The sequence below is a fragment of the Pyrus communis genome, chromosome 14 (assembly GCF_041283825.1).
Source record: "Pyrus communis isolate YQ-2024b chromosome 14, ASM4128382v1, whole genome shotgun sequence".
NCBI classification, from domain to species: domain Eukaryota; kingdom Viridiplantae; phylum Streptophyta; class Magnoliopsida; order Rosales; family Rosaceae; genus Pyrus; species Pyrus communis.
Genome location: NC_142578.1, coordinates 24,224,576 through 24,246,889, shown reverse-complemented (window position 1 = coordinate 24,246,889; position 22,314 = coordinate 24,224,576). Strand labels below are relative to the sequence as shown.

The 22,314-nt window shown below is 37.3% G+C and overlaps 2 protein-coding genes across 4 annotated transcripts; one reads left to right on the top strand and one right to left on the bottom strand.

Annotated features, from left to right (window-relative positions):
- Positions 1 to 6,188: 6,188 nt before the first annotated feature.
- LOC137712512 (uncharacterized) lies at positions 6,189 to 15,276 on the top strand. 3 transcript variants are annotated; one of them, XR_011065227.2, is made up of 19 exons: positions 6,189 to 6,581; positions 7,203 to 7,698; positions 8,200 to 8,291; positions 8,870 to 9,034; positions 9,129 to 9,522; positions 9,851 to 9,969; positions 10,059 to 10,131; positions 10,214 to 10,434; positions 10,543 to 10,587; positions 10,764 to 10,860; positions 11,347 to 11,538; positions 12,087 to 12,166; positions 12,283 to 12,370; positions 13,055 to 13,204; positions 13,361 to 13,486; positions 13,889 to 14,059; positions 14,470 to 14,529; positions 14,621 to 14,787; positions 14,868 to 15,276. XR_011065227.2 is itself a non-coding variant. In XM_068451586.2 (19 exons), the coding sequence occupies exons 1-19, from the start codon at positions 6,541 to 6,543 to the stop codon at positions 14,833 to 14,835; spliced, it is 2,703 nt and encodes a 900-aa protein (XP_068307687.2). In that variant the 5' UTR covers positions 6,297 to 6,540; the 3' UTR covers positions 14,836 to 15,276. The 3 variants fall into 3 exon arrangements, 1 of the variants encoding a protein (XP_068307687.2); XR_011065226.2 differs by having other exon boundaries at positions 14,861 to 15,276; XM_068451586.2 differs by having other exon boundaries at positions 6,297 to 6,581; positions 14,621 to 14,710; positions 14,833 to 15,276.
- On the bottom strand, positions 14,346 to 16,930 carry LOC137713366 (protein trichome birefringence-like 8). Its single transcript, XM_088684527.1, has 3 exons — positions 16,457 to 16,930; positions 15,706 to 16,095; positions 14,346 to 15,493 (listed from the first exon to the last, which is right to left on the bottom strand). Exons 1-3 carry the CDS (start codon positions 16,846 to 16,848, stop codon positions 15,325 to 15,327), a joined length of 951 nt encoding a protein of 316 aa, XP_088540653.1. The 5' UTR covers positions 16,849 to 16,930; the 3' UTR covers positions 14,346 to 15,324.
- Positions 16,931 to 22,314: the final 5,384 nt, after the last annotated feature.

The following is a 22,314-nucleotide window of genomic DNA, read 5'->3' as shown; positions in this document are numbered from 1 at the left end:
CTCCAAGCTCGTTAGGTGATTGTCAGGGATGCTGCCAGAATGTTCGATTTAGAGTTGCTTTGATCCATCATGATGACATGCATCATTCTTCACAACATAATTGTGGAAGATGAGTACGATTATGATGCTGTTGATGAATATGAGCTAGACAAGGTGAACAATTCCAGAACACAAATATATTGTGTTTATGATGCCACCAAAGAACCTGTGCAACATGAGCCATTACAAAGGGATGTATGTTACAATGAAAGGTTCATTCAACGATATACTGTACTTCAGGACCCATATATGCACAATGAAAGGCAAATTGACTTGATAGAGCACTAGTGGGAATAAAAATAAGCTCAAGAAACTTAAGTTCATTTAGTGTGTTTGTTTTTATTTGGTGTGTTTATTTAATTTTATTTGGTGTGTTTTTTAAGTTTAGTTAGTGAGTTTTTTTTTTTTTTTTTTTTTTTTTTTTTGGTGTGTTTGTAATTTTATTTGGTATGTTTATGTAATTTTATTTGGTATGTTTATGTCATTTGAATAAAGATTCTCTTAGTTTAAATAAATTATCAAATTAAATGAATTTACTCTTAGTTTAAATAAAGTACGAAATTCAATAAATTGGAAACAACATAAAGTATTGTATTCAATAAATAAGAAATTACAACACAAGGTAATTGGAAAATTATGGGCTCCGATTAAAAACATATTCCCTAATCCCTCGTGAATGGAAAATCATCACCTAACCAATTTGTGGTGCTAGAATCATCTCCTCTTGTCATGCTTGGACCATCTCCTCTTGTTCTCGCTTCTTTGCATGCCTCTTTCACCACGTCCTTTTTCTCCGGATTCCAAAAATATTTAGAATTCAGTGACTTCCCTTCTAAAGGCTCTTTCATAATGTCACGATCTTGTTGAGCCCTTCATTCTTCTTTAATCTCTTCCCTTTCTTGCCTAAGTAGCTCTTTTTCTATCTCATTAGCTTGAAATAATGTCTCAGCAGCTGCAGCTTTTGCCTCCTCTTTAGCCTTATCAGCCTCAAATTTAACCATTTCCCACGCCAAAGTCAATTCACCTTGGCGAGCTAGTTCTTCCATATATTTTGCATAATCATTCTTGGAAGCACTCCCTTTTCTCTTTGAAGCCTTCTTACCTTGAGGCCTAATTGGATAACGGGTCGACCCTGACGCTTGTTCAAGGGGCATTTACGACACTTTTTTTGTGTCCCCTTCAACATGCGAGTAATGAACGGGCGTAGAGTGTAAATGGGTGCTGTTCATGACAACTTCTGGACCGGCATGCACAACTCTGAATTTAGGACAATCTTTGACAATATTCCAACATTCCCACGAGGTGAATGATTTGTTTTTGGTTTTGGCATTATACCAAGTTTGTGCTTAAAGTATCTACACAATGCGGGAGACGAAATAATTATAATCAAGTAGCTAACAAATAAATAATACAAACAAATAATTATAATGTAAATTTGGGTATAGTACAAACAAATAAATAATATATTGTTACCTGATCCACTAAATGTGACATCCCACATCGCCCAGGGGGTGATCCTTAAATGTATATTCCCTTCCTACCTAGCACGAGGCCTTTTGGGAGCTCACTGGCTTCGGGTTCCGTAGGAACTCCGAAGTTAAGCGAGTAGCGCGCGAGAGCATTCCCAGGATGGGTGACCCATCGGGAAGTTCTCGTGTGAGTTCCCAGAAACAAAACCGTGAGGGCGTGGTTGGGGCCCAAGGCGGACAATATCGTGCTACGGTGGTGGAGCGGGCCCGGGAAGTGGTCCGCCCCGGGCCGGGATGTGACAATTTGGTATCAGAGCCTAACCCTGGCCGCGAGTGTGCCGACGAGGACGTCGGGCCCCTAAGGGGGGTGGATTGTGACATCCCACATCGCCCAAGGGGTGATCCTTAAATGTATATTCCCTTCCTACCTAGCACGAGGCCTTTTGGGAGCTCACTGGCTTCGGGTTCCGTAGGAACTCCGAAGTTAAGCGAGTAGCGCGCGAGAGCATTCCCAGGATGGGTGACCCATCGGGAAGTTCTCGTGTGAGTTCCCAGAAACAAAACCGTGAGGGCGTAGTTGGGGCCCAAAGCGGACAATATCGTGCTACGGTGGTGGAGCGGGCCCAGGAAGTGGTCCGCCCCGGGCGGGGATGTGACACTAAATTTTCCTCACTTCGAAGATTAGCACTAGCTTGTGCCAATGCGTCTCTTCAAAGACTAAACGATTGGCTAAGTATTCTTCAATGACTGCATATCGATTCTTTGGTTATTTTCCCACCAATTTTCTCAAGATAATTGGTATGAATAAGACTTCACATTTCTCACAACTGCATCTCATTACCCGTAATCATGAGTAACTTTAACCCAGCTAGAACACAACGTAACATCTTCAAGAAGCGTCCAATTTGTACCTGCATCATTAATCATTTTGTTGGAAACCAATTGGATCGAAACTTTGAGAGAAAGATTGGAATATGGTTGAAAGTATTTGATAAAATATGAAAATGTGGTGTAAGGTAGAAGATAATGAGAAAGTATTTATAGAAAGTAAAATCAATTAAAAAAAATAATTTTTTTTTTCAATTTTTATTATTAATTTTTAACATTTTTTATTAACTTAATTAATTTCTGCCGTTGGATTAAAAAATTTTGAAATCCAAGCCTTCAGATTGTGCCATGTGGCACAAGGGTAAAATTTCAGATTTTTTTACTGTTATTTTTTTTTAAATTTATAAAGGCGAATAACGTGGACCGTTGATCTCAAATCCAACGGCTGAAATTAATGAAGGTTTGAATATTTTTTTTTATCGTTGGAAATCCAACAATTCACAAAAAGTAACCATTGAAATCCAACGGACTCGAAGCTGCCACGTGGCCTCCATTGGTAACCTTCTGCCGTCTGCATCGCGGGCCCCAGCCTTATGAAATGTTGTCGAGATTCGCCCCCACGCAAGCGTGTTGTGCACGCGCCTGATGCAAAAATACTCTAATAGTGGTTGACGCCACCCTGATGTTAGCATTGCATCACATTCCCATCGGGCTCTTGAGCCACCAATTCGCATCGGGCCTCTCACTCGAGCCCTCTCCCTCCCCAATCGCCTACATGGGCTGGAGATTGTTGCTGGGGCGTGTGGGTCTCCTTCCTCGCATGTCCATCAGGCTCCAGCATATGCTGGAACTACTATAAGATGATATAGAAATATGGTATAAAAATATGGTATAAATAGCATTACTCATTCCCACCCCCTTTTGCCATCTCTATTACGAATCACTTGACTGACTCCTCTTCGTCATGAACAAAGCAAATTTGTTAACTTTAATTAGGATTAATTTTGTTAATCAACGCATGACATAAGATTAAGGAGACAAGAGATGTCAATTGGCACCGGCTGCAATAATTTAAAAACAACTGTGCTTAATTATTAACTTATTTTATTCGTTCATTTCTATATTCTTAGCTCTTACATTTGCATTTGGCATGCAGTCAAACATAACCCAATAAGTGGAATATATATATATATATATATATATATATATATATATATATATATATATATGCCAAACTAATTTATGTGCAGTGAAGAATGACTCTTTAAAAGATATGGAGTATTTGGGGTTAACGAAAGATTTGGTGTAAAATTGAGCGCAAAGATATTATAGGATTCATACAGTTGACTCTACTTAGTAAAATAATTGTTAGTTGTTGTTGTTGTTTTGATGAATGGCTCTTTATATTTAAAAATCAAGTATTTTGAGAGATTAATAAGTTGAGATGTAAGTTGTGATTGGGAGGGATCAACTTTGTTTTGATGAATGACTCTTTAGACCATCTCCAAAGGAGATGTCAAAAATGCCACATAAACATATAACAGTAACAAATGACGTATCATTTACTCCACTGAGATGTCAAATATGACATGAAAAAGAAGGCTAAGGTGACATGGACAAAGAGATGTCAAATTTGAAGTTGCCTTCAAAATCAAAATTTGATGAAGGCAACTTCAAATTTGATTTTTGCTATTTCCAAAGGCATTCTGCTTACTTTATCTTAAATGCTAGCATATTTAATTATTATGTTATTATTTTTAAACCAACAACAACCCAATTTTAATTATTTTTGTTTTAAAAAAACATAAATGAAGCAATAAATTTTGATAATTTTGACATATCAGGTGGAAGAAAAATATTAATAATATATTAAATTGCTAAGTCAGCCATCAAATTGAAATTTGATGTTTTAAATTTGACGTATCCTTTAGAAATGCTTTTATACTTAAAAATCAAGTATTTTGAGAGATTAAATAGTTGAGATGTAAGCTGTGATTGGGAGGGATCATCTTGATTTGTGTGGGGTTTTCTCTATGTACTTTCTAGTTTGTTGAGTTTCGGTACTGGTATTGAGTTGACAAGTAGTAGAGGAGAAAATTCAAGGAAAGGTATAGAGATGGACAACGGTTATGGCGGGAGGGTAATCATGGTTACTTATTCATAATCATTTAAGTCCTTACCCGTATAATCGTTTATCTGTTGGATAATTGCATAAATGATTATACACACACCCATAATAACTGTTTATAAATGGTTATCCATATCCATAACCGCATACTCATTTAATATCAACCGCATATTACCCATTTACACGTTTTTACCCATTTACCTCTTTTTTACCCGTCTACACGTTTTTTTTTACTCATTTATAGGTACATTTAACATGCATTATCTTGTTTCGATCTTCTAGGTTCTCATACAATTTCAATAATTAAAATTATAGTGTACATACGATATTTGCAACTACATGCACCTTTACGCTTGGTCCAAGCAATTCAAGCATCTCATTAATTGCTGCAAGTTTTTATGTTTAAGAAAACTAATGAAAATGATTTGAAAAATTTGAGTTTTAATGATAAGGACAAAATAAAGGGTAAAGTGAATAGTACCATAATTGACTTTTTAGTGTCAAAATGTGGTTTTTCGTTAAAGTGAACAGTACCGTGAGCTTTTCGTTAAAACTCTCTTTATTTTTTATTGAAACAATCCCCTTAAGCTTACAAAACTTATTTGCCCTTTCCTTTGAAGGTTAGTTCCTTTGTACGTGCCCTACAATTTGCACATTGTACCTCACAACTTATTGGAATAAGATGGGAATGCCGTGAGTTCGTGGGATATGCTGCAAGATACTGAAGAAGAGTGAATTAGTAAGAAACCAAAAGCCATTGGCCTAGTGTGTAGTCTAGATTGTAATAACCATGTTTCATGCCCTTATTCAAGTAAAGCTCTGAACAAGTCATTTGGCTCCGTTGGAAGCCAGTGACTCTCAACATCATATCCATTAACAAGAGAATCGGGTTTCGTTTTCCATCTGATCCTCTAAGTTTTATCAAATCATCTAGTCTTTTGGGATCACACTAAGTATATTTGGATAGAACTCGATCCTACAAACATGTAGGCGAAAACCGTTCGCGAATTGGAATTATAACAAAAGAGATATAAACGAGCGAAGACAAGGGTAAAATATTTATTTGGACTAACAAACGGTTAAACGTGTACCCATTTTTAACTGTGGGTAATACCCATAACCACCCATTTAAATTTCACGAGTAAACGGTTATACCCATAACCGTTTATTTGTTTAAACGGTTACCCATAACCGTAACCGTGCATTTTAAATGGGCGGGTAACGACAGTTACCCATACCCATCGGTATTTTTCCTATCAAGGAAAAAGTCCCTAGAGGTGAACATTACTTCGCTGTTGAAAGCAGAGTAGCAGTTGCTACTGAACTCCAATCACAGATGGATACGAGTCCAAATAATTGGAATTGGAAACTATGATTGGACACATGTCCATGCATGATTGGGGTTTTAGTAGCATCTATTGCTTTTCTTTTAGCAGCGAAGTAGTGTTATGTAGAAGCTAGAGCAAGCAATAGAAACAATTCCAATGCCAAGGCAATCGAGCACCAGCAGGCAGTGACTGGAGCCAACAACGCACGTTCGAAGAGCCTTGACCAATCGAAAGCAATGCTTTAAATTACTTTAGGGTGCATGCTTCAAACTCAAGTATAATGACGCTCTAAGATTCATACAGCAAATTTTACTTTGTGAAGAAAATACTTAATTGTTGTTATTTTGTATTTTTCGTACATGTGATAGTACCCGAACTCAGAACCCCGAGTTTCAAGGGTGAGAACGCAGTTAGTAAAGGGGGCCAGTAAAGGCCCATTTGGCCTAGAGATGGCTGCACTAGGGTGCTTTAAAAAAAAAAAAAAAAATGATTTGGAGATGTCCTGAGAGCCAACAATCTGTTATGTGATCCCACCTGTTTCCACGTATGCGGATAATTCCCGTTCGCCACGTCGCCTTTTTTCTTCTGTGTACACAAACAGCCCAGACAGCCCCCGCCCACAGTGATAATACAATCCTAAAGCGTTCTTCCCCCAATAATTTTCTCTGCCTTTCTCGCCATTTTCCCGGTGTTTTTCTCGGCAGCCAAACAAGTTTACACCTCCAGTTTTTCATCTCTTAGCTGATACATGGCCACTAAATTGTACCACAACGGCTTTCTATCTCCAAGGTGCTCCATTTCTCTTTACATTTTCTTTGCGCGGCATTTTTTATTCTTCTGATTTTAATTTTGGCAAATTTGATTTCTAGGAATATAGGGTTTTTGAGGTTTTGATGTCGATTACGAGCTGGAATTGTGATGTTTAATTGTGTGAATTGTGGTATGTCAATGATTGGGTAGTGATAAGCTGAAAGTAGAGAAGAAGATAAGAATTTGACATGTCGTTGAACGTTGGTTTATTTTGTATTTAATCTAAATTGAGTATATTTGATTGTTCCTGGTTAGTGGTTCAATTGTTCTGAGCAGTAGATGATGTAAAAAATAAAAGATTTTGATTTTGTTTTTGTTGGGTCTTGGCAAAAAGTGAGAATTGTTCCTTTTAGCAGATGGAGTTAAAATTTTTAAGTTTCTAGTTGTTTTCGGAGTCGCTGTGCATCGTGTGTAATTGTATTGTATTTATGTTATCCAGGTACTTTTCGAAAGTTGAACTTGAGTATGTGGTTTTCGGATTGTTTTTTGTGTTTATTTACTGGATTGACAACTGTGAAGTGCGTATTGTTTTGCTATTAAATGGTAGCACTTTGGAGTGACGATGTGTTTGTTTCTTATTGTTGTGCTTGGTACTTGCAGCTCTTCAAATCCATGGCATTCGCGTAAACCAGCTACAATACATTATTCCTGCAATAAAGTGGTTGATTTGGATCACCTATTAAGTAGCTGGGCTTATTCAAAGAGAAGATGCCTCATAAGATTTTCTGTGTTAGAGCACAGTAATTGTTACAGTCTTAATCTCCGAGCAGTGGGCAATAGGAAACGCTATCTACATTTTCAAAAGTCCAGAGGAATGGATAGCCTAGTTCCACTGGCATCTGCTGATGATGGTGTTACGGTCAATGGGAGTCCCCAAGCAAGCACCAGAAGGGATGTTGAGGAGATAAAGGTCAAACTTAATCAATCATTTCAAGGTGAAGATTCTAGTGATGGACTTGTCCAATTTTTACATGAAGCAGCCAGGGTTTTTGAGTTAGCCATTAAGGAACAGTGTTCATTGTCAAAGTCTTCTTGGTTTTCAACTGCATGGCTTAGCGTAGACAAAAACGCCTGGCTCAAAACACTGTCTTATCAGGTATTGTCATGAACTTTCAAATGTCTTTGTTAAGGCCATAACATGCATGCACCATCTTATGATTCACTGCATGCTACTACTGTTCTTGGAAAAGGAAAACACTTGTATTATGCATGAGTAAACTCTGTAGCCCTTCCTACTTGGTTTATGCCAGTCTTGTAGTGCTACTGAACTTCTCCTTCAGTTCAAGGTTGCGTCTCACATAGTATGACTTTCGCACTTATCTTCTTGAATCAGTAATTTAGTAGAAGAAGTTTAATCATTTGTAAATAAGTTAGACTGGTATTCGATGTTTCTACAAGGAATACCAGTCTTATTAGTTTATCCTTATCTTACTCTATATCATGAAGAAGTCTACTTGCCTTAATTTATATATGTAACTGGTTTGAGCTTCTTCAAGGTCTTTTTCATAGGAAAATCTAACAGGTATTACTTGCGAACTTTTTTAGTTAATTGGTTTGGATAGATAGTTCTCAATATCTGGAGTTGATGATTTCTCAGGCTTCAGTGTATTCCTTATTGCAAGCAGCAAGCGAGATTGCATCTCGAGGGGATGGCAGAGACAGAGACATAAATGTCTTTGTCCAAAGGAGGTATTACATCACTTGTATTTCAGAAATTTATGAGTTCTTGTGTGGAAGTTGACTGACTAGAAGCTTGTCCCATTAGTTTTCTTGTTCAAACTGTGATTACCTTTATTGCCAGTGCTGTCATAAGGATGTGTTTTTTAAACTTGGGCTTTAAGTATGAGTCTCTTCCTGTGTATTGGTTTACGGACGTTTGATCAGTTTCTCACTTCAATAAAAATGGCATACTTTGATCTATTTTACAGACAGTTGTAGTAAGGTGACCATAAGTTTTAAATATTAGCTTCAACAACCTTATTTTCATATGGAGTTTACTGCTTGTGTAAATGAAACAAATTATGTTTTTAAACAAAAAATTAAGGGGACTAAATTTTTAACATGGAAGTGGAAAATTTGTGCTCTGCTCTGTTTGGCGGGATTGGAAAACTGTATTGAGGACTTTGAAAATTCAGTAGTGTGTCTTCATTCACAAAGGTCAAATGCAACTGATGTGTGCTTTCTTTCAACTTTTGGTCGTATTAGCCCTAATATTTCCTTTTATTTGGTTTAGGATTTTCAATATATTAACCATTTCATTGATGCAGTTTATCAAGAGAATCTGCTTCCCTTGAGAGCTTAATCCGGGATCAACTATCAGCCAAGCAACCTGAAGCTTATGAGTGGTTTTTCTCTGAGCAAGTGCCCTTGGTGGTAACATCCTTTGTTAATTATTTTGAAGGCGACGCACGTTTTACTGCTGCAACCAATGTGTATGTTATCATCTATTGTTTAATGTGTATTTTAATTTTTTTAGATGCATTTGAAGATTATGTATATTTCATGCTGCATTCAATCTGCTTCCAGGTCTAGTAAGGGAATGCACTTGGGGTCTAGCAACACAAGTGACGTATCTCTCCTCATGCTTGCACTGACATGCAATGCCGCAATTACAAAACTTGGGCAAGCAAAAGTTTCGTGCCCTCAATTCTTTTCGACAATCCCAGATATAACCGGTAGATTCATGGACATGCTGGTGGATTTTGTTCCTATTCGCCAGGCCTATCTTTCTCTAAAGAATATAGGTCTGCGCAGGGAGTTCCTTGTCCATTTTGGTCCTCGAGCTGCAGCATGTAGAGTGAAAATTGATCAAGGTTCAGAAGAAGTTGTTTTCTGGGTGAATCTTGTACAGAAGCAGTTGCAGCGAGCTATAGATAGAGAGCGAATATGGTCAAGACTAACAACATCCGAAAGTATTGAGGTAACCTCAGGCACAATTTTTATGCGTGTGACCATTCCCATAGGCTGCTCATTGATTGTAAGTTCACATTAGAAACTGTTTTGGAGCCAGCATGATAAAAGCATATTACTCATCAGTATGTGCTCTTTCTGTGACGGAACTATCTAATTACGAAATTAATTTAGGAACCAGTTAATGAAATTGCTTAAATCTTCTTGGAAAAGAGAGAAGAAAAAGCCCTATCTTTATGATATCTATAATAGATTATTACTTATGTATGTTGGGGCTTGTGAGCCTTTCTTTATATATGGTTGCAAAGCTGTATTTTGTTGATGCTGAATTTGTGTAGGTATTGGAGAGGGATCTGGCTATATTTGGATTCTTTATTGCCTTGGGTAGAAGCACGCAGTCCTTTCTATCGGCAAATGGATTTGATGTGTTAGCTGATCCGATTGGAGGCTTTGTGAGGTATACCTGGACTTTTATTGACTGACTATACATAAGTTTGTAATTGCTTTTTGGTTTGGTTGTGGATTTAATATTTTCAATATGTGCAGGTTCTTGATTGGGGGCAGCATCTTATACTATCCTCAGCTTTCGTCAATAAGTTCTTATCAATTGTATGTAGAGGTTAGCATGTGTTGTCATATCTTGTGGATACTCTTTTGTGGTTTAAATATGATATCTAATTAATGATGCGTAAGTTCCACAGGTAGTCTGTGAAGAGCTGGACTGGCTTCCATTTTATCCAGGCATTTCAGGCACCCCTAAACAATCACATGGGCATAAAAGTAAATGGGAAGGACCTCCCAATTATGAAGCAATCCCCCAAGCTTTAGAAGTATGTTTCCAATGGATGCAGAGTTTTATCAAATACAGTAAATGGCTGGAGGACCCTTCTAATGTTAAGGCAGCGAGATTCTTGTCTAGAGGGTATGCAAACATGTGGTGCATAATGATTTGAACCATAAGTGGCTTCATTTTTTTTTTTTTTTTTTTTTTAATTTGTAAATGACAGTTTTTTCTATCTTCAATGCTTAGGCACAACAAATTAGTGGAGTGTATGGAAGAACGCGGTATATTAAAGTAAGTTAATGAATGCAGCAATATCATCTCTCTCTCTCTCGTGTTGTTGGTTTTTTAATGGTTTCTAGTATAATAGAAAGATCCCTGCCTGCTCAAGTGATGTGTTTTTTCCTGCCCGTAACACTAATTTTTATCACATAAGAGTTGGAGGTTATACCTTTTAAACTGTGATGCAGGAATGAAAATATGAAAAGCGGTAGCAATAACATTGTTGAGAGGACTAGGTCTGGAACTCTTACACCAGCTGAGAAAGAATTGGATACTTTTGACAAGGTGGGCTTATTCCCTTTATGTTATGATCATTGCAGAGCAGTGCACTTATACCTTTTGTTGTTAGTTTTTACTCATTATTTCTCCATCTAAACTTTTGGGTTAATCATGCATAATTGGTTTCGTGGGCTCTATACTTCCTTTTAATACTTAGAATACTTTAAAGCAATGAAAGGGTCTTTGATCTATATGTATGTACTCACTGTGCTTTTGCAGTTCACCTTTTTCTATTGATTTATTGATATTATTAATTAGCTTTTGTGGATCTGGTTTTCAATAAATTTGCATGATGGTAAAATTAATCTACACAATAGTTCTGAGCCCTGTCATTGCAGTGCTCTGCTTTAACTGGTAAGCTACATGAACAGGTTCCTCATTCCATTTGTGGTACTGGTCAAAACTAAAAGAAGGTCTCCAGTCAAGCTTATTCTTTTGATTTGGAACTTGTTGAATGCCTGAGTAAATTGTGGAATTGGCATTTGGTGTCAGGCCTTGGAGAGTGTTGAAGAAGCCGTCATAAGACTAGAAAAGTTGCTTCAGGATTTACATGCATCAAATTCTAACTCAGGAAAAGAGCATATAAAAGCTGCTTGTTCTGACCTTGAGAAGATAAGGAAGCTTAAAAAAGAGGCTGAATTTCTGGAGGCATCTTTCAGAGCAAAAGCAGCTTCCCTTCAGCAGGTTTTTTTTTTTTTTTTTTCTTTTTCTTTTTTCAGTTTCGTATAGTATCTTGCTCATGATTATAATATTTGGACCATACCACGAACATCTTATGAATGTGTGCCATTCAACCAATATATAACTTAATAGTTGGTGAACTTTGTAGGGCTTTTTCGTTTTTTTCCCTTTCAATTTATTCATATTTTCTACATACAGATGTCTTGACTTTTTGATGTTGGCATAAAAGATATAGGCTAATAATTAGCCACAAAGTGTCTTAATAGTTATAAGTGTCTGTATTAGATAGAAAACTTGACGATTTAGACCACCAAAAGTGATGGTGCCTTTGCCTGGTTTTTTAGATTATGTTGTTTGACTTCCTCCCAAATTTACCTACTGTATCTTGTAAGTTGCTCTATTCAGACCAACATATTGCACCTGTAATTGTAGATTCTCTTATGAAGCTCCATTCTTAGGTTCACTTGTGTAGTTATTATGTGACATTTTACCCTATTTGGATTTTTTGAATTCTCACTTGTCTTAGTTGTACTTTTGTTCTTGTCATCCAGGAAGGTAATCTCTCCCAGTCTTCTACTAACAAGCAGCAACAGTTCTTTAAAGGGAAAAGCAGAAAGAAGGAGGGCAACAGGTATGAAGCTTAGGTTTTTTTTATTATGAAGCATTTATTATTCCATATGACCTAGCTCTTTTTTTCTTTTTGGTTGGATTCTGATAAGCACATCCCATTTCAAAATTTATTTCTAGAGCTGCCGGTAACTCTCGCGGTTTGTGGAGCTCCCTATTGCGCCCTCCAACTGGAAAGCCCAATCCTGGGTTGATTGTGGATCAATCTGTATGGCCCTTCTTCACAAGGATTTCATTGATTTTTACATAAGATTGTGCTATCTAATTTCCGAATGTATTAACTTTTAACTGGACTCTTGTATCTAAAAGAAGATTGTGCATGCTGCTGACTCAAATTTAGATCTGTTTTGACCAAGAGTTAACAACGCTTATTGTTACTCCATTATGTTTTTTTTTTTACCTGTTAGGGCAAGGTCATTTGTCAATAGAACAGTCAGGTTGAAGTTGCCACTGGCAGTGTTTGTTTGCATTAGCATGATATATACTTTTGGGTTCCTAGCTGCTTCTTTTAGTGGCCCTGTGTTATATTATTTTGTGTTCCTTGTTTTTGTTATCCTTATAAAAATGCGGTTGAGAAGTTAGGGTGTTAATTATTGACTGGTGGTTTCCTAGTCTATCTTGTCCCTTAATAGGAAGATCGAATAGCTGTGTCTTTCACTCACTGTTCTTGGCTAAGCAACATGGCATGCAAAAAAAACCATAAAGGCATGTGCTTAGATTTTCAGTGCATATAACCCTTTGTAACTAAACCTTTGGCTTTCTCATTTATGAGATTGTTCCCTTTTGTTATTTCCTTCCTTGATTCAGGACCATATATCTATTTTGGTGTTAGTAATTGGAAATGTGCAATTTCTCAAACCAAGTTGCTTCATGTTTGCGTCCTTTAACACAGGATAATGAACTTATTGAGCAGACCGTTTCAAGTCTTGAATTTGAAGACCCAGAATCAAATAGGATCCAGCGTTTTGAGCTTTTACGGAATGAGCTGACAGAACTTGAAAAACGGGTGCAAAGGAGTGCTGATCATCCAGAAAATGAGGAGGTATATCTCACAAAAGCATGCAACTTGGTACCATATTCTTCGGGGGAATATAAAAAGAAGGAAATTTGACCAGAAACAATTCCTACTAGTGAGACTGACTTTTGAACTCTTATTGGTTTAAGATATTCTTATGTTGCTATGGATATTTTTAATCAGGATCTTAAGCCTGCTGATGATAGCCCTAACTATGAGGATGATGTTGGAGCTGCTCAACTAGTCCAGGTTCAGAAGAAAGAGAATATCATTGAAAAATCAATTGACAAGCTAAAAGAAGCTAGCACGGTATGAATTTTTTCTGGCCTGAGTAGGCAATTGATGACCTTTGTCAACTAGTTAGACATTATTGACTACACTTTGGCTAAAAATTAGGTGGGAAATGGAACTTTAATGTTGGTTTTGCTCTAATTGTTTGATACTTAAGACTAGAAAATCATTCAGAATGAGGTCTACGCCTCCTTTAACCACATCCATTTTAGTTGCGACCAAACCAACTAGGATACAGGATATCTTCAAATGGCATGTGGATGTCTCCATTATTATTTGTCCATAATTATGGGCAGGATGTCGACTCTTACTCTTAACATAGGAGTTATTAGTTTCATCTCTTGCTGTGGAGTTTTCCACAGATTGTAATTTCCTTTTCATAATTTTTTTTTTTTGTTTTGTCTCAAAATTGATGGGCAGGATGTGTGGCAAGGAACTCAATTGCTAGCTATTGACGTTGGTGCTGCTACGGGGTTGCTTAGAAGGGTCTTGATTGGAGATGAACTGACAGAAAAAGAAAAGAAAGTTCTACAGAGAACTCTGACCGACTTAGCATCAGTTGTTCCTATTGGTGTTTTAATGCTTCTTCCGGTGAGATTTCTTCCTCGTATCTTTTTGTAAGCCTTATATTGACATGTGGATGATTCTGGCCAAAAAAACTTATAAAGTGATAGGAGTCTTGCCATAGTTCTTCATCCGGCTGATGTGTTTTATCATTTGAGGAGGTTTATGGTCATAAAACAAGGCGTGCTTCAGATATTCTGTTTATGTTGCATTGTTATGCCATTGCAAATGAATAACGTATATAAAAGCTTACCTTTGACATGGTGGAAGGGGTTTCATAATTGGCTTGATGTATCTTCAATCGCAAGGGAAGAAAAGAAATAAAAATGAATTTGTACCTTGAAATTAAAAAAAAAATGAATGATTCAGCTGTTTCACCTGACACTTTTTCTAAACCCTATTGGAACTTAAACATAGAGATAACTTGTGTATCGCAGGTCACTGCGGTTGGACATGCAGCAATGTTGGCTGCTATTCAGAGATATGTACCAGCTCTGGTTTGTGGCTTTTAGTTCCAAGAGTTTCATTTCCTTCACTCTTCATGAGAACCGGATTTGTGTTAACGTGCATAATATGTTTCTTTGACAGATACCATCAACATATGGTCCGGAAAGGTTGAATCTCTTGAGGCAGGTTGAGAAATTGAAGGAAATGGAAAGCAGTGAAGACAGTTCCAACGTAAGCGTGGAGGAACTAGTCTGAATAGAGGGCAACGCTGATTATGTACAGTTCATAAATAAATTTTCAAATCTGAGGTATGCTGACATTTTCTTTTACTTGGTTCTGAATCCTTTTGCCAGTAGAGTGGCGTAAATAAGTTCATTCCAGGTGTCAGGCACTCCGGGTAAGCACCAGTGGCTGCAGTCCTGTGGAGCATCAGCCGGAGTCCCTGGCTCACGATACTTTGAGGGGTGACCATCCTTCCTGAGCTCTGTTAGATACGTGATGTTTAAGAACTGGACCTTCCAGTTTTCATACTCCAACTGTTTGATTGATTCAGATATGTATATATTATTCACTGGGTCAGCTTCAAGATTTTTGTAGTCTGTTTCTGGCCCCAAATAGGTATCACACAGCCCCCCTTCATTCCATGTGCCGTTCCTGCAACTTCGCATGTTAAAACTTCATCGATTCATTAATCGTCAATTCCTTCCTTTTACGCCATGTTTGGCGGCAACTATTGAGGAACAGCAAGTTGTAAAGTCACCCAAGTTACACTAATTGCCATTCATTCTTTTGGTTTCCGTAGTGTGGAAGAATGTAAATTGAAATTTTCATAGTCGGATAGCAGTTTATACTTGCCTGTAATGTACCGGAGAGTAGCTTCGGAAGAAAACCCGAGTCCTTTCAGGGTCTAAATTCTTGAGCACCCAAGTCTTCCATGTTTGTATAGACCTCCTGAATGCTTCCATAACACCCATTGTCAGATTCACTTTCCCGTCTTCCTCAAAGTAGCAGCCCCTGAAACACAAGATGGCCAGTTGTGATTGGACAACGAAAAGTCGATGACTTAATGGCCTGGTTTGTTATATTGTCAAACTTTTAATTTGCGTCATGGATTAGGTGAAACTTTTTGTAAATGTGGTGCAGATTAATAGTTTGACAATATAGTATGTCAGATATTTAGATTGAAAACACGGGAGGCGAGTTTAGGGATCTAGCCAGTGTCGTACATCTTTGCTGTTTTGTCTTCGTTCCACCAGTGCCCTGCACTGAAAATTAGAACATCTGCTCCAACCCATTTTTCGGAGTACCAATGGATTTGGTCGAGCTTAACCGTGGTCCTGACCCGACTTGGTGAATTTTTGGGTGGGTGTCCTACAACCACAAGGAACGGTGCCCTATAATATTCAACTGTGAGGTTATAGTTCTGGAACCGCATCGACAGAAAACCCCTATGTTTTGTTATGGGGTTCCCATTTACTTCATAGATTCTGGACTTCTTGGACGCCCCTTCTGCAAGCATGCATAGCATAGATTCCCACTGGTTCCTTCCGATTGAGTCGCCGGCAAATACTATCCGTCCGTTTCTGCTTCTTTCCAAGAAGTCGCTTGCGTTAAATCTGAGACCACAAGGAGAAAGAAGAGAAACTCTTTAATTTAGAGCACAAGAGGAGAGCAAAAATCAAACTTTTGTTACGAGTGCATGAGTAAGTGCTCTACCAGACGAATTAGAAACCTGCACTCTAAAAGAATCTACGCTCAACATCTAAATCACAAAAATGTCCTAGTATAGCTATTTTTTTATGTTCATTTCTAAGGAGTTTTCTACTCCTAAAGTTTGTGGTTTTCAAGAGTTTAACCTAAATTGTTGCTAATTTATATGTATGAGACCCTAAACGCCACAAAGAGACTTAATGTATGCATGGCAGTGTGAAGTACCATGCAAAACTAGGCTTTCTGAAAACTCCACGACAAACTCACCTCAAAACGTCACAGCCGGCCGGTTGCCAGCGCCATCTCCGATAACCTTCGTCTTTTCGACCACTCTGGCTGCACCGGAAGCCGGGGTCGAGAAACGGGCAGTCCTCGGTGTAGGACTGAAGCGGATGAGTTTCGTCGCGGATCCATCTGCCGTAGGAATAATCACAAGTTCCCGGAGACAACTTGTGATTATTATTCTGTAGGATTTGGGATAAGAAACCCAAATGATCGGATAGAAACTGAGAGTCGAATGGGGTTACGAGTCTGAGAATAAACAAGGAAGAGACGAGGAGAAGGAAGAAAGAGAGTCCGTAACGAAGTTCTTTTCTGATTAGAAATGAAAAGGAGAAATTGTGGAGCTTCTGAGGTTGATTAGAGGCTTGCAGATCCATTGGAAGAGATTGGCAGAGAAAAAACTCGTATTTTGAACAAGTCTTGGGGGTTAGAGGGGAGAGAGAGGGAGAGAGTTGTGGCCTTTTTTGAAGGTTATATTTATGGTATTAATTAATTTTAGGGGATATTTATGGTTAGTTATAAGATTTATTGAAGGTTATATTTATGGTATTAATTAATTTTAGGGGATATTTATGGTTAGTTATAAGATGTATTTAATTTTTTTGTAAGATTTATTGAAGGTTATATTTATGTTATTAATTAATTTTAGGGATATTTATGGTTAGTTTATAAGATTTATTGAGCGACAAATAGGGAATAGTGCTGGTCAATTTTTATTTATTATTTTTTTCACATGAGGGTGCAGGGTCATTTTCTTTGTTCACTTTATTTTATTTTATTATATATTTTTGATGTTGGGTGACACACTGTCGGTTTAATTTCCATGCTACGTATACGTAATTACCTAACATGCTTGACGCGTTCTTTTATTTCCTGAACGTGCACAGCAATACAGCATGTTTACAGGAACTGGATCCCCTCCGGATTAGTTGAAATTTAATCAAACGACTACAATTATTATAACTTTTATAGGACTCCCTATTTGTAACCGTTAGATCAAATTTCAACAGTCCGAATTAATTGATTAGGTGGCTCAGTTTTGGTGGATCCGGAGATGATCCAGTTCCTGTTTACAGCATTACCATATCCTTCTGAATTTTTTTTTTTTCTGAAGGACGAGCAATTAAATTTAGATACGTGCACTCACAAAGTAGGTTTAACAAAAATATATATATTTTTTATTCAAAACGAAATAAGCATAAAGCATCACAAGATCAATACAAGCAGTGATGGATCTAGAATTCTAACATCGGGTGGTCATAATCAAAGTATGCTGATCGGGTGGTGGGCTGAGACTTATTGCCTGTGCACCTAGATGCGGCGGGATCTAGATGGATTTAAGTAAATTTGTTATATATATCATATAAACAAGTGACTATTTATACTTAAAAAACTATATTTGTATTGATAATTTGAGTTTATTATTTTAATTAGTTTATTATTTAACATATAACATACAAAAATAGCATAATTGTCGCTTTAGTATTTTAGTAAATGTGATGGTATGAGATGAAATCTCAAGTGATTACGAGTTCGTAATACTTTACGAAATATTTTGGAGAGGTTGCATTGCAAGAATTTATAGTGAATTTTAAAAGAAATTATGTTTCAAACATATGATATAAAAACTATTGGTTGAGTATCACCTCATCCTTTATTAATTAAAATATTGAGTGATACAACCTGATTGGAAAACAATTAAAAAAAAAGAAAAAGAAAATTGGGGAGTTGGCCAGGTGGGAAATGGAGAGAGTAAGTCTTTATTCTTCATTGAAACCAAGGTACAAGAACAGCAAAATCATGGTAGTCTTTCTTCTTGGTTCAGATCTCATGTTCCACAACATCTGCACAGTCATGGTGGTCTTCTCTCTTCCACCACCTGTCTAGACCATTGGGTGATCCTCAGAGATCCTCACGTGCACTTTTTTGGACTTCTGGATGGTCTCGGGACCATCATGTTCCATACATGCATTTGCCTCCAAATAAAAGGAATTATCAAAACGGCTCATCCAAAATCCACTCAAAAATCAGGAACAAAAGCATCATCTTAAAAAAAGAAGCGACGTCTGAAACCTTCACGGTGAAAACAAAAAAAAGGGACAAAGGAGATAATCGGTACAGTATAAACAGGCATACAACGCAAATTTTACTAAAGACATGGGTTTTTTTTTGTGTATGCTTGAAAATATTTGCATGGACCAAACTCAATCTATTTTAATCTTGATTGTACAAGAGCTGGCCGTGGATCTTAATTATACTGTATATATAGTGTTTTCCCCTTCGGATCATATATGTAATGCATGGATTAGGTCATGTATTGTTTGGGACGTTAGGATTTTGAATGTGTCTCAATATTATATATCCAAACCAAGTAGGTTAGGATGTTAAGTATTATGTCGGGTCGATTTCACTACTAGAAATTTGACCAATAGCCACGCATTTTTATGTGGTTACTGATGGTAATGGGCATGGACGATCAGTGATCATTGAGGTTGGCCACAGATTGACCGTTGGTGATGTTAATATTGATGTTGCCCACAGATTTCCCTATTCAGTTGGCATAATTTCGTGACGGATCTCACTTATCTCCCCACTCACATTTTGTGATGGGTCCTCAAATTTGGTTTATGTAAAACCCAATTTCAAGAAAGTTCCGGTTTGACACGATCAGATTTCTTAGAGTAAAATTAGCATATTGAAGTCATGAGCAATATTTTGGATGCAGTAGAACTACCCTAATGTACAGGACTTATTCATTCAAAAACATGAAACATAAATTTTGGGGTTTCTTATTAACTAGAGTTTCTTATTCATTAGCTAAATAGTCTCTTAACACATAAATGGGGTTTTGATGGTACATTTCCGCTAAATGTTTTTTAGGGGTTTTGGCGACATGAATATCACCAATTGCGAGTATATAGCTATTAAGTATCGATAATATCAATAAGAACAACGACAACATGACAACATTTTACTAAAAAAGTGATGCTCTCTAGGGCATTTGGGTAACTATTTGCCTCATCCCTTGTCCGTGACAAGTTTTTAATCACTGCAATGTTGAAGGAAAAGTACAACAAATAGATTTCCAAATCAAATGACACCATCTGCCTCAAACATTTGCTTTGTCCTTGGAGATGTTCTCTAATCTAAGAATCTATGTACTTGTACGAAATTTTAGTATGAGTAATGCTATATGGTACTCCCAGCAGTTTTACTAGTATAGCATTAACTTGTATGCAGGTTTATCTGCTATATATCTGGATCTGATCAGATTATTTTGGTTTGAAGAGGGAATGTCTGATCCAGCCGGGACGATTCCTCAACAAATATATGTCCCCACTTCTGCTTACAAATATGATACCATTATTGTCCATTGCTATAATCTCTGCTGAATTGAATCTTGAGTAAAGCCATCTGATATATATGAATAAGATTGAACCAAGATACACACCATGACATTTGTTGCTCGTTTTTTCCTTTGAAAATTTGTGTACATGGCGGACAACTTAATTGGGATTGGGAGATAATTTGGAAGGACGTCTATACTAATTTAAGCACAGTAGTCATGGAATAATCCCATTTATGGATATAAAGCACTGAAGATAGTACTGAATATGGATAAGGCACTGAATTATCCATTTATGGAGAAAGCACTGAATATGGATAATTTTATGTATGGATAAAGCACTGAGTCTAGAGTAGATCATCAAACAGTACGGTTCCAAGATTCAGAAACTCTGACCGGAAGTGGTTCCATTTTAGGGCATGTCTTTAATGGATGGGGGGGTGATATTCACATTTTTTTAGTGCTTCTTTAAAGTTCAATATTCGTTTATTTTTTTCATTACAACTGAATGTCTTAATGATTTTGCATTTGTTTAATTTATTGCATTGATAATCTATGAATGATGCATTAAAATATGAACAGTTCGCATCATTGAAAAAATTTATAAAGTGGGTTCCACAAGTTGTCCCTCAAGTAAGATTATTTGAGGGATCCCTCATTGAAGATGACTCAGAAGGAGCAGCTTCTTATCCGAGATTCCGTTTGATTAATTGTAGCAAAAATATGATAGCTATTTCCATTTTTTGCTTTAGAATACAGTCATATACGGTAATTACATGTGTTTTACAAGGGCCCTATCATCTCGTATTTTGCTACAATAGAACGGGATCCGTACACACTCACATTACACACAAGGGTTGAAGTCACAAAATGAAGCTCTTCCTTATGGCTGGTAAAAATTCAGAGAGGTGAAGGGTAAGGCTGGTCAGATGGCTCGTTTTAGCCCTCTGGCCTTCCAAGAAATTAATATTTTAATGAACAATGCAGGGTTATATTTCTTACCATCTCCAACCCAGGACCAAAGGGCCATAGGGCCAAACATATTATTTAAATTTAAAGACTACAACAACTTAAATTAAATGCACATTTGCCATGTATAAATGCATATTTACCACCTCTAATAAGAAGCTTATATTTGGGGCACCCATTAAATTTGTTCCACATCAGGAGAGAATTGAGCAAGCAAAAGCTTGCATGTGTGGCACCCATTATATTTGTCCCGCATCAGCTGTGGGAGATTTTTGAGCAATCAAACATGCTTATAAAAGCAACATCCTTACATAGAACCAATCACCTTTATGGGCCTTAATTAAATATTCTTTTTAAATTTTCTGGACCTTGGGTTGGAGATAACCTAAAAGTCCCCAAGGGTCAAAAGCAATGATATTGAAGACTGTTGTCATACATGTTAAGATGAAGGAAAATGCTGAGTGGGAATATTATGAAGAAAAAGACTCGCACGGTGTTTCTGTACTGTACTGGGTAATATCTAAATATCTCAAACCAAATGCAGATTGAATGATTATATTCGATCTGGCTCTCTGGCAGGACAAACTAATTATACCGGATGAGTCCATTCATTCCTTCGATTGGTCATGCACTTACTTGGAGTTCAACTTGAATCATAATATAACTAGACACAATATATATCTGGATTCTGGGGACCCTATAGCTTCCCCACGACTTGCACAGAGAGAGAGAGAGAGAGATGACGAGTTGAGTAGACACCAATATGCATTGGACTCTTCCCATCATCTCCTCCAACTCCTGCAGATGTTTGAGAAGGTCAATGGTTTAGGGCTATCACTCTTCATCTTCATGGGCCCTCATAATTATCACATGAAAATTCTTAACCTTAATAGTTTCTCTATTTTGTCTGACATGTTTTGCAACTTGTGTATCAGACAAATTAACATGTAATTATTAGATTTAGGTTGTTGGCCATTACGTACTAATTAACATCAACAGGTGATCAGATAAAGGTTGTTGAAAGAGATTAACATGGGGCATGCGATCAGTTAGTTGGGTCGTTCTGGTGTCTTGAACGGTATGACAGTCTTGAATAGTAAGTAGCATGTAAGATTTGAAGAAAGTTGAGGTTACACCATAAAACTAATTGGCAATATAGGGAGCAGCCCAACATCTTATAAGCCCATGTAAGGTCCCTCCTCCCATCAATATGGAACTCATTATCAACTCGCCATGTGGCGAATTTTCGAGCCTAGCACATGAACAATACAACGGAGTGACGTGGAGTACATGTGGCCATTTGGCTTCACACGTGAGACAACCTGCTATGATACCATGAAAAAAGTTGGGGTTTCACCATAAACCAATTAGCAATATGAGGAGTAGTCAAACCTCTTATAAGCCTATGTAAGGTCATCCTCCCATCAATGTGAGACTCATTTTCAACAAGATTTTGGGTCTCTACCGACTAAAAGAACAGATCGTACGCGAACTTCTGAATTCTGATGGCCTATTGTATTGGAAATAT

Coding starts and splice junctions, on each gene's coding strand:
- LOC137713366 (XM_088684527.1), bottom strand. CDS start 16,848: ATGGATCTGCAAGCCTCTAATCAACCTCAGAAGCTCCACAATTTCTCC. Junction 16,096..16,456: donor GCCGGCTGTGACGTTTTGAG/GTGAGTTTGTCG, acceptor TTGTGGTCTCAG/ATTTAACGCAAGCGACTTCT. Junction 15,494..15,705: donor GAAGACAAAACAGCAAAGAT/GTACGACACTGG, acceptor CTTGTGTTTCAG/GGGCTGCTACTTTGAGGAAG.
- LOC137712512 (XM_068451586.2), top strand. CDS start 6,541: ATGGCCACTAAATTGTACCACAACGGCTTTCTATCTCCAAG. Junction 9,035..9,128: donor TTTACTGCTGCAACCAATGT/GTATGTTATCAT, acceptor ATCTGCTTCCAG/GTCTAGTAAGGGAATGCACT. Junction 9,970..10,058: donor CCGATTGGAGGCTTTGTGAG/GTATACCTGGAC, acceptor CAATATGTGCAG/GTTCTTGATTGGGGGCAGCA.